Source organism: Pyrgilauda ruficollis, unplaced genomic scaffold (assembly GCF_017590135.1).
Source record: "Pyrgilauda ruficollis isolate IOZ18807 unplaced genomic scaffold, ASM1759013v1 scaffold15, whole genome shotgun sequence".
Classification (NCBI taxonomy): domain Eukaryota; kingdom Metazoa; phylum Chordata; class Aves; order Passeriformes; family Passeridae; genus Pyrgilauda; species Pyrgilauda ruficollis.
This window is the reverse complement of record NW_024513654.1, coordinates 3,272,608-3,284,736: the sequence shown is the minus strand read 5'-3', so window position 1 is coordinate 3,284,736 and position 12,129 is coordinate 3,272,608. Positions and strand designations below refer to the sequence as shown.

At 48.7% G+C, this 12,129-nt stretch overlaps 1 protein-coding gene across 3 annotated transcripts in view; it reads right to left on the bottom strand.

The window, feature by feature from the left end:
• Positions 1-12,129, bottom strand: part of FAM53B (family with sequence similarity 53 member B) — a 44,630-nt gene that overhangs the window by 22,570 nt on the left and 9,931 nt on the right. Inside the window, exons 1-3 of one of the 3 annotated variants that reach the window (XM_041461079.1) lie at positions 10,687-10,776; positions 4,752-4,984; positions 1,700-1,751 (exon numbers count right to left, since the gene is read on the bottom strand). In XM_041461079.1, coding sequence (XP_041317013.1) covers positions 1,700-1,751; positions 4,752-4,820 — 121 coding nt within the window. In that variant the 5' untranslated portion in view covers positions 4,821-4,984; positions 10,687-10,776. Of the gene's footprint in view, positions 1-1,699; positions 1,752-3,913; positions 3,970-4,751; positions 4,985-10,686; positions 10,777-12,129 lie in introns of those variants that run through there. The other 2 variants (XM_041461080.1, XM_041461081.1) reach the window with 2 other exon arrangements.

Sequence of the window (12,129 nt, the reverse complement as noted above, 5' to 3'; positions counted from 1 at the left end):
GAGTTTGGTTACAATCTATAATCCATTTTCAGATTCTTGCAGTGTTTAGTACCTTATAAGAAAAGCTCCAGGGTTTGGATGATGCCCTCCCTGGCAGAGGCTGAGCTTCTTTCTCTCCTGCTGCCCCATGGCCACAGGGTCCTGAAATAAACTGCCTTCCTGCCCAAAGCTGCCCTCGCCCCAAAGTATCAGAAAGATTATTTTCTAAGATTCTCTTTTGTCTAAAACCCAAAAAAAAATCAGCCAACTTCCCTCCAAACCTCCAACATAGATAGGACTGTGAGTCTTTGCCTCGTGTTGTCTGTGCTACCAGTCCAAACTTCACTGTATTTATTTATCTCAGTGCTTTCCCCCAACAGGGACTTGGCCCTTTGACATAAAATATTCCCCAAATTCCGCATTTCGATTGTAACTTATTTAAAAAGTAAAGCAAGCTTTCATCCTGGATTAGTCTGTGATTGTGGCCTGCATTTGGGGACACCAAGAACTCTCAGGGAAGATAACTAAAATGAAACCCAAGCCAAGCAATGCCCTCACACAAGGGAAGGATGGGCTCCTCTTGACTGGGCATGACAGGGACCACTGCAGGGCAAGCTGAGGTCAAGGAGGTGACATTCAGTTCCCTCAGAAGGAGGATAATTTGGCAGAAGGCTCTGCAAAAGCTCTTAAAGACAGGCTGCTCCTCAATTAGGCAGAGACTCTGCATATCTGCTGAAGAGCCTGCCAGTGCCACAGTGCAAGACAAAACCACCTGATTTGGGTTCTTTGTTCCTCCCTCACGTTTGAAAGGCAGGAGAGAGGAAACGGGCTTGTCTCTACCCCTTCTTGACTTTGAAGCTTGTGATTTTCATCTGAAAAAACCCACGAATGCTGTCCATCTCCCCACAGTGCCAGGCTGGAGCCATCAGAGGGCTTGGGAGACATCTCCTGTCAGCCCATGTGCCCGGCTCTCATTAACGCTAATGAGAGCTGTGTCCATGAAGAAAAGGGGCAGCCTCTTTGTCTGGGGAGGATTGGCTTTCACAGCAAGGAGCTTGGCTCCAACTTGACCTACAATTTTAATTGGGTTTTGAGGCCTCGCCCAGAGTTTGGCTCCCTGCTAGGAACGCCAGAGAGAGCAGCACAGCAGCACATCCTCTGGCACTATCAGTTTTTCAGGATCATCAGCCAAGGCACCAATCCTCCAGCCATTTTGGTGGCTGTTCAGCATAAACACTGAAAGCAAGCTCTGGCATAAAAGGTATCAAACATATTATATCATGGTTACTGTCAAGGGCAAAAATGAGACATTTTCCTTAGTGTTTGTGGCCTGTCCAACCACTTTGTGCCAGGTGGTAGAACATCTCAGTGATAATGCTGTTATTTATTGCTTGCATCATGCAAACAGTCAAGAACCACAGTCTTGGGCTGCCTACTCAAACACAACCTCAGACCCCAAATGTTTATAATCTCAACTGTAAGAGTAGCTCCAAAAATAAGCAGATGTATCAAAGGAGAGGGGAAAGGAGATAAGCAATTCACTCAGCAATGGCAACAGGGCACAACCACCTCTGGGGAGGAGAGTGGCACAGGTGTGGTGGGGTGGGCTGCAGGGGAGTGGTTTTGGAGACATCTAAAATTCAGGACATCTTCCCACCCACCACTGTGAGGAAGAAGGAGCAGAGGTGGAGGAAACCCAGAGAGAAGTTTCTGTACTTACCCATCACGCCACAGGAGAAGAGGGTAGGTCCTTGACTCATCTTTGGAGTGTGCTGCAAACAACCAGAAAAACTATTCACTTCTCACAGACTCGACCTGGGCACCAGACACCAGCCTGCCTCCAGCCTGGGCAAAGCCTTCCACAGCCCCATTCCATCAGGGGACAGACCCAGTCACCTTTCCTCAAGGAAATCAGCTTTAATTAAACACAGGGCAGACTCTGGAGAAACTAAAATGGGAGCTGCAATTCAGTGGTAATCCTGAATTGGGCAAGAAAGGAGCAGAAGTGATATCCTGAACTTCATCCAAGCCCATTAAGGCCTCCCCACCCAGGTACAAAGCAGCTATTTAGCTTTTTCAAGCATATAATATGTTTCTAAGGCAAGGCATCCTCACCTCAGCACTTCTGGGGAGTCTGTGCTCAGATTGTGCTGATTTGCGCTAAAAATACGGGGAAATGCCACTGCATGGGTACAAAATAATCCTGGTTGCTTTTCACTCTCTCTTTTTTTCTCAAGAATTTTCCTCTTGACAGCATAACAGACACCATCAGACTTCTAAAAATGAGCATGGATGGGTTCACATATAATAAATCAATATTTTATCCACAGCTGCATGCCATTTCAGCTATGCCTGCAAAAACACACTTTCATACTAATTGTTCCTTTATTATCCCTAAAAATATCCATATTCTGGCTTCTGAACTGTCTATCCTGGCAACACCATCCCATCTGACTGAGGCTTTACATCATCTCAGGGAAGCACCAGCACAGCCCCCACGTTCATCTGCACTTCCATAATTGTGTTTTATCTGGCACTGGGCCACTGCACTCACACCTTCCCTCCTGATCCGTGTTCTACACGTTGCCTGCTCACATAACTATGGAATCTCACAATGGTTTGGGTTGGAAAGGACCTTAAAGACATCCAGTTCCACCTGGGAAGGGACACCTTCTCTGTGTCCAGGATTGGAAGGGACCTTAAATCTCATCTCATTCCAAATCCCTGCCATGGGCAGGAACACCTGCCATGTGTCCAGGTTGCTCCAAGCCCCATCCAACCTGGCCTTGGACACTTTCAGGGATGGAGCAGCCACAGCTTCTCTGTGCCAGCATCTCCAGTGCATCATGAGGACAACAACAACAATAATAATAATAATAACAGCAATAATGTACAAATTATGGCACCTGAGCAATCCAATAAAGGCTCCCATTTCATACACAGAATGCTGGAAATACTGAGTGTAGAGGGGTAGGGAGGCATAAAACAACTACAGGATGTGGATGTGGAGAAGGTAAATAAGGGTCAGTCACCTCTGGGGCATGTGCCACTTTTCAAGGTGAGGTAAGGATATCTCCATCTGTCAAGCCCCACCTTATGATCCATCAGCAGAATTAATCAGGAGGCAGAGAGGACAAGCAGCTGTCTCCAAGGAGCAGCCAAAGTGGAGCAAAGATGGAAGTGGGACAAGCCCCAGAGAAGGCAGGGGCTGTGCCAGTGCACATCTGTGTGCCAGCCCCAGAGACCAGACACTGTCTGCAAGGCAGGAGGGAGAGGAGCCTGACATGTGTCCCATATCGAGTATAATTACCATTTTGTAAGAATTTTCATACCAAATTGGGAGCTGAAGCAAGGGAGCCCACTGGCTGTTGGCAGCAGACACTGCCCCAGTGCTCAGACATTTATTTCCTTTGGGTTTCGCTTTTTGGCCTTCCCCACGAAGTCAACAGAAAAACTTTTGCTTTCTTCAGTGGATCAGCCTTCTTGTGATTGTCTGCCACAATTTAACAATCCAGGCAACCCAGCAATTCACCTTGTGTGCCCAGGACTGTCCCTGCCCTCCTGACCCAGCCCCAGAGCTGCGGGAAGCACTGGGCAAACACGCGAGGGCAAAGTTTTGTGTTACAGCTCTGCAGCTCTACCACCTGCCACCAGACACCCCGAGCACCCAGCCTTTCTCTGAGGAGCAGAAGAAATTGCTCTCATCTGCCTCTCTGCAGCCAGCTCCCCTTCACCTGCCCCACACACTTCCCAGGGCACAGCTGGCATTGAAAGTTCAGGTTTCCCCCTTCCCACCCTGAGCAGCAGCCATGGAGGATGCTGCCTTCCCAGCAGGAGCTAACACTACAGCAAGGGTATTTTTTTAATGTATCAATACCCTTCCCAAATTTCACCCTTTTAAGGCAGTATTTTCCACTGCCTCTGGCTTGCTCACCTTCTCCTCTGCCTTTCACTGCCAGGGCAGCCTGCCTTCACCCCAGCACAGTGTGCTCCTGCCTGGGGAGCCCAGCTGGACTGTCTGTCATCCTCAGCAAACTCAGGCATTTCTATTTCTTTTATGTTCAGAATGCCCATTTATGGCTCATCCTGCCAGATGCTTCCTGCTGTGTTCCTGCACGCCCTTATCTGAGACTCTCAGAGCCTTTGGTCCAGTTTCTTCTCAGACCATGCCCATCTCTCCAGGAGAGCAGGGGGGCAAATGGCCACAACCAGCCTTGTTCTGAAGGCTCTCCATCACCCTGCACCTCCTCCTCGTTTGCTCTGGCCCTGCCTCCAGCTGTGTGCCCCCTGCCACAGGTACACTCAGCCCTCACAGCATCCTTCAGTTTGTTTGCCACCCCTCATTTGTTTTTTTGTTGTTGCCTGCTCATTCAGCATGGTGGATTTGCACCTCTCCAGGCTCCCAGAGAAATTAACTACACAGCACTGCCCTTCACCATCTCCCACTTAATCCTGCTTCCCACTTGCTCATCCTCCTATTAATGATGAGCATCTGTTCACTGTCGGTGAAGCAACTTCTCACCTGTGCATTGATTTGATTTTTTGTGCTGCTTATCCCATTGGGTGCTTACTGAAATCCACATATGCAAAAGCCACAGCACTCCAATCATTTACTAATCACCTGCTCCTTGGTTATTAATGCAGCTTTGTAGAAATCAGTGCTACAAACCACCTAAAGATCCACCGCTGCAGGAAAGAAATCCCTTATTACAAAGCTACAGCAAAGTTCTTGGCAGTGAAACAGCTCTGAACAGAGATTTCACAAAGCTTACCAGCTCAGTCCTGCATGTTACGGAGTCAGCACCTTTGTTTTCCCGAGTTTTGGTTAAGATCATCACCATGGTAATGCAGTCCTGCCTCAGAGTCCATCAGGATCCAGGCAAAGGGTGCTGGCAGCTGGGGGCTGGCAAAGATCCTCTTTCAGTCCATGTTCTCCCAGGAGAGGCTGGGCCCTGCCAGCTCCTCAGGGGATGTGCAGGGACAGCCTCGGGCTGTGGAGAACTCCCTGCACAAAGAGAGAGAGAGAGAACAGCTTTAGGGGACTTGCCTGGAGGGCAGATGCACTGGGCAAGGGGCAAGCACTGCCCCAAAACCACCCTGACGGTGGTTGCTTGAGGGGTGTGTTTATTTTAGGACCTTAAACATTGTGGGTGTCCCTCTGCTCCCCACCAGCACAGGATGGGGCACTCACAGGAGCTGTTGGAAGCACACAAGGTACACAGGGTGATCCACAGGGACATAAGTATTGCAGCCAAATTAATATAAAGTTTCCTTTGAATTCTCCATGGGAAGAGGGGACTGGAATCCCCTATACTGGAGATACAAAAGACATTGAAAGAAGAGCTCATTAGAGCTCCAGAGTTGATCTCACAGGAACCCTTTGCCCCCAGACCAGCTGGGAGCAGATGTCCAGCAGAAAAAGCCTCTCCAGCATCATTATGGCTGTGAAATCCCCTGGATGCACCTATCTTACCCAGTCACTCCATGATTCCCAATCTATGAAGAGCCCTTTAGGGAAAAACACGAGGCAGAGAGTTGCCTGCAGGGAAGGAGGGACAGCTCCTTGCCCTGAAACCCTAAGGGCCACACCGTGCCTCTTGATCTTCACCTATTTCTTAGGTAGTTTAAGAAAAGCTAAGGCTGGACAACAAGGAGGCTCCTGAAATGAAAACTGCAAGCCAGCTCATACAGCCCTGACCACGAGCCCTGCCTCGCCTCCTGGCATCCTCCCCAACAGATTTATTCCCTTGTAAAGCAGACAGATTGCAACTGAAATCTGATTACCGAAATCAGCGTTTTCCCCAAATCACTCCCCTAATCCCGTTTCGTTATTTTGCTGCGTTGGTTGTTAATGCAAACAACCAAACTCACCATTTGCACAATCCAAAGAGCACAAAACACTGATCTTGTACCACCCGGTCAAAGCCAATTGTGATGTTTAAGGATAATAGATGAAAATATTCCACTAAGTATTAACCCTTATGCTGAACTGATATGGCTGCTCTTCCCAGCTCCTGAACCATCCTGTCCATGTTTACTTGGATTAGAGCTTGCAGTGGTGTTAAGAGTAGCTCATTTAAAGGCCAGCTGGCTGGTAAAGAAAAATCACCTTCTATTATTTTATGAGGACAAAGTTCATCCAGAGTGCAAAGCCAAGATTGGGAATCAATACATTTTCTGAAGATTTACTGTTCCCAAGGGTGCCTGGTCCAGTCTCCAGCTTTCTATGTGATATCAATGGAATCGTAATTTACAGTTTACTGGTAACTTCATCATAAACCTCTGGGCAACCCAGTGACCAAGTGAAAACTGTCAAGTAGAAAAGTAAACAATTCAGAGCGTCAAAATGACACATAATTTGTGAGCAGTGTTGGGTGGGATACTGGGAAGGAATTCTTGGCTGTGAGGGTGGGCAGGCCCTGGCACAGGGTGCCCAGGGAAGCTGTGGCTGCCCCTGGATCCCTGGATGTGTCAAGGCCAGGTTGGACAGGGCTTGGAGCAGCCTGGGACAGTGGAAGGTGTCCCTGGCAGGGTGTGGAATGAGATGGTCTCTAAGGTGCATTCCCAACCACACCATTCCGTGGCTCTGTGATTTCTGTCTATCACAATCTCAGCTGTCCCTGACCCTGACACGGCCAGGAGTGCTGGCTGCAGGGACAGACTCTGTGCTGGGAGGACACTGGGGCACCGTTGGCACAAAGATCAAACAAGGGCTCAGAGCAGCATGAGAGCAGCTAAGCACACTCACCAGGTATGATTTCTTCAGGAATAATTGCCCTTCCCTGAGGTGATGGTTAATGCTGCAGCAGCAGACTCGGGTACACACCCAGGCAGGAGCAACAGCAAGTACAGGCAGAGGCTCCCTGCCCTGGCCAGGGTGCAGCACACACCATCACACCTCCCTGCTCCTCTGCAAGCCCTGCAATTAACACAGCCCTAATGACAGGCAGCACAGCAAACTGCTGCCAAGCTGGCAGCCACCACCACCCCCAACATCGGGGCCGAGGCGCACGTGCAGGTATCAGCAACTTCAACCACTGCTTGGTTGGGTTTCTCCATCCCCATGGAGAAACTGCAATAAAAAAGGGAAACTTTCCAGTGAAATGTGATCCCTGGCTCCCCATCCTGCCTCCCAGGGCTCCTGACGCACGGTCCTGCCCTGTCACATCCTCTCCATGCAAACAAGTGCCATGGGACACAGACTGCAGGGCCAGGATGGACCCTATTGATGCTGAGGAGGAAACCACTGTGTATTTATAGACTGGATGCTTTCACACACATACATGCTAATAAAAAAAATGCTCTGCAGGGACCATTAATTACTTTAAGAAATGTATTTCCTCATTTGCAATCAGATAAAGGAACTATCTTCATCATGATGTCAAGGTTAAGTTTAGACTCGAGCCGTGGCCACTGGGATTGACACAATCTCCTGAGCTTTATGAGCAGCCCACAAGAAACTCTAGTGCACAGAAATCCCCAAATTTTAGCAAACCCTGCTTTCTACATGGTTCAAAACACAGAGCAAGCAGAAGCCTCCCGTGATCTTTGCAGTGGCACAGGTGGGAAGAGGTTTCTCTCAGAGCTGTTTTCTAGACAGTATCACATCTATGGAGTGTTTGGCTTGGAAAATAATTAAGTGAAATGATCCAATTCTCATCCACAGGCTTGAAACATAAACTCTGAGGAACAAACATGTTCCTTGTGAGGCACAAGCACAGCCTTAGAGCTGCTCATGGGGGACAGACAGCCCTTCCCTGCAGGGAGGTCTCACACACGACTGTGTTAACACAGCAGGCTCCAAGCACTGCTCACAGCCATGCCCTGCTCACCCTCTGCACTGAACTGCATGGAAAAGACCTCAAGATTCAGCAAACTGTCTGCCAGATGCTCTGCCACGGCTGGAGGGAGCATGAGCAGTGACCAGTATCACATCCCCAAGCAAATGATGAAAAACTTCCCCACAGGAAAGGTCACCAAGCCTGGAGTCCCTATCCCTGGAGGGATTGAAAAGCCCTGTGGATGTGGCACTTGGGGACATGGGTTAGTGGTGGGGAAACAGTTGGACTCCATGATCTCAGAGGTGTTTTCCAACCCTACCAACTCCATGATTCCGTGGTCTGACCCCCAGAAATACTCCTTGTGGAGACTGAGGACCAGCATCACACAGATTTCCACTTGCTGTGGGATCACCACCCCTCTGCACAGAAAACATTCAACCCCTGTCCAGCTCAATAATCCATCTCCAGCCACACACACTGACATAAAACCTATTTACAGTAGAAAGGGCACAGGGAACGAGGAGCTGGAGCTGTGTTTTGCATACTGATACACCTCACAAGCAGAACAGTGAGAATTCTCTCAGAATATAAATCACTTGCCCCTGCTGAATTTTTAATGCTGATCAAAGTGAAGAAGCCATGACCCAAGCAGGACCCCACTCCCCAGCCCTGCCCCAGCACCATTCCCTGTGCTGTGCTTGAAGAAAATGGCTGAGCAAGGAGCCACTGAGATTTCTGGAGTTTATTCAATGTGGGTTAGACCCACATGTCTGAAGAATTTAATCCTGTTGGATTATGCTCTTTTCTGACCCAGAGATGGGGCAACTGAGAGCCATTTTAAAAACTTTTATTCCCTTTTCAGTCTCATGAGAAGAGTGAGACAATACAGATGTTATAACTCACACCATCACAATCAGAAGCTATTTCCTAATTACAATACACTATAAATGTAATCCTACTACAAGTAAGTGTAAGTCCTACCACAATACAATTTTTATAGTTCTATTTCTCTAAAGTATCTAATCTTATTGACAAAGCCATCCCTTGAAACTTGTTTTTAGTTCAATTTTTCTCTTGACAATGGCTGTCCTATTCTATAGTATTTCTAAGTCAACATTTCTTATCTCTAAGTTTACATACAAATATACACTATGTAAAACTTCTGTCAAATTTTAAAAATTTTCTACAAATCCATTTCCCACATAATCCCTCTGGGCTAAGCTCTGAGCATGATTCTAGGGCTTTACCACCATGCCACTCTCACCAGTGGAACAGAAATTCCCTCCTCCATGCACACCTTGATTTCTCTGTGCAGTCAGACCAGGCACAGCACAGCTGGTCATCCCCTCCCAAACCCTACAGGGGGCTACAAAGAATTTGGGGGAAAAGCCAAAACTGGTGACTGTAATTGAAAATTGTGGGCTTTAAGGTTTTCTGCAAGCATAACACGGCAATGTTCACCCAAAATAAAAATCATGCCTCTCTCTCTCCCCATCCTTTCACTTCTTAGAAGTGATTTGGAGCTACAATGAATCTCCTCATGGCACAGCCTGTCTCACCCTCAGGGCTTTGGACAATGCCAAGGAGTACATCTTCAATTTCTTGATTTATTGTGTTATGAATTTGGAAAAAATCCATGAAGTCTGTCATTTGCATGTAGCTAAGTCTGGGTTTATTTCCTCACTCAGGCAATAATTTGTCTTCTGCAACAGGGTTGAGTAGGCTCAGCTCTGGGCAGTTTGTTCCCCTTGCTTGAGTCTATGCCATTAGAGAATATTGAGTTTATTTATGGGATAAAAACCTCCAATAAATGTGAAAGATGCCATTCAGGGCCCAAGAAGAAATCTTTACACTCTGCCCCATGGACTAGTCCTGAGCAAACAGGATCATGAGTCAGCCCATGTGACTTTCAGAGGATGACATTTCCACGGAGGCAGCTGCTTTAGGATTGTCCCCTGGGACTCTGTCAGGAGCAAAGAGCTGTCCCAGGATGCCCAGCCTTGGGAGGAGAAAGGCTGCAGCCCTGCCCATGCCAGCCTGAGCCTGCAGGCAGTTCCTCCTGCTCCACAGGCTGCTGGAAGCACAAGCACCATCCAGGACACCATGGCTCTCACACAGTGCCCAACTCCTGCCTGGCAAAATCTTGTGCTGCCCCGTGCTCCAGGTACTCAGAGACTGCCAGACAAAGACAAGGAAGAAGGAAATGTCTTCCTCTGCCTCCTGCTTGCATCCAGACTGGACTTCTCCAGGGCTAACAAGCCAAGGACACCCTTTCAGCAGTAATTAGCAAGTAAAGGACTTGGCTGCACATAACGCAGCAAAGGGGGGAGCAGTGTGTGAGGTGAGCATGGCTCCATAGCTCTGCACAGCTTCAGGAACCATAATCACCTCAGTGCCTGTGAGCAACAGCTTCACAGGGAACACAGCTTCAACAGCACAGCCCAGAGCTCACCTGTGCTGCCAGGGCAGGACAGCCAAGCTGGAAATCCATAGCCAGAAGGAGCTCGAGGTCTCCCATGACAGCACCCATCCCATGGGGCCACGTTAGGAACCAAAACTGCCACGTGCAGCCACCACGGATGGCCACATCCATGCAGCCTGAGATAACCCTCACCACCAGGAACCACAGCCACACCAGGCTCCTGCCCACAGCCATAAACGAATTACCAAGCAAATAAAACTCTATTATTTCAATCCCATCCCCTGCTCCACGTGCCTGGGCACTGCCTCAGCCTGACAGCAAAGTCACACAAGGCAGAGGGTGCCCCTGCACTCCAAGCCCCAAACCACACATCCAAACTCCCCCAAATCTCTAGGCAGAGCCTGAAGTCCAAGCTCATGCCCAGATCTACATGCTTGAGTTGAACTTCAACTGCAGGCAAGCACTCACAAGAAAGGGAATATGGAATTAAGGAAAATTACACACCATCTACTTGGGTAAAAGGTTTATTGCCCCCGTGCTCTTAGGGAAGAGGAGAGGCAGGGGAGTGAGTCCTGGACACACCAGCAGCAAAAGGACTGAAAGGACAGGGCAGGGGCAGAGGTGCTTTGTCTCAACATCTTTAGCTCGAAGGAAATGGTGCTGGCAGTGACTTTGCCTTTTCCTCCCTGGCAACTGAAAAGGAAAAGAAGAAAGCAAAATTAGACATCGCAAAACAGCGACCAGCAAGAGAGAGGTGCAAGCACAAAGCCGTGGGAAGGGGCAGGACAGGGGGGAATGGCTTCAAACTGAAAGAGAGAAGGCTTGGATTAGATATTAACAAAAAATTCTTCCCTGTGAAAAGTCCAGCATAGGTTATCCAGGGAAGTTTTGGCTGCCCCATCCCTGGAAGTGTGGGCCATGCAGACAGAGCACACAGCTGATCCCAGTCTCAGTGACCACAGAAATCACACATTTTCTTTGAGCAAACCTGTAATTGTTGCCTATTCCACTCATTAGGGGACTGCTTCAACTTTTGAGTAGTGTTTCCATGGAAGTATTGTCCCTGGAAGGGTTGTCCCTGGAGAAGAGCAGCTGAAGCAGCAGCAGCAGTCCAGCCTGCTGGTCCAACAAACCATCTCACCTTTCTGTGGGTTTCCCCTGCTGCCCCAGTTGTGAGATTTATTACAAGAATTTGCAGTGGTCTGTGAGACACTGTGAGTGTTGGCCACACTCCCAAAAGCTGAGGAATTGCTGAATTGAGAATTGCTTTGGCTGCTTAATCTCAACAACTCGGGATGCTGAACAAGGCAGCACGGTCTGGGTTTACTTTTAATTACTGCTCAGAGCATGCTGCTCTAGTAAACAGACACAAAAAAACAATTCTTGTTCCTTCCTTATATTCTTTTCCCATATACAGCCTGAGATGTCTGAGCTGAAGACAGCCCCACCACACTGCTTTTACTGACTCACTTCCCAGCATAAACAACTTCAAATAGCACATGAAGCCCTCAGAGTACCTGTCCCTATGAAACAACCTCCATCTGCTTACAGACACGTAATAATGCTCTCAGGGTTAGAATCATTGAATGGTTTGGCTTGGAAGGGACCTTAAATCTCATCTCATCCCAAACCCCTGCCATGGCAGGGACACCCTCCATGTGTCCAGGTTGCTCCAAGCCCCATCCAACCTGGCCTTGGACACCTCCAGGGATCCAGGGGCAGCCACAGCTTCTCTGGGCACCCTGTGCCAGGGCCTGCCCACCCTCAGTTAGGGGAATTCTCAGCCAGCCCAGGCTTCCTTGCTGGCTCCAGAGCTCTCAGAGCCCCTGTGAGAAGCAAATCCTGGAGATGCAAAGCGAGTTCAGCGCTGCAGCACTGACTGTAACACTGCTGCTCATCAGTGACCACTAAAAAACCCACCCAGATGAAGCAGGAGCAGGATCTGGG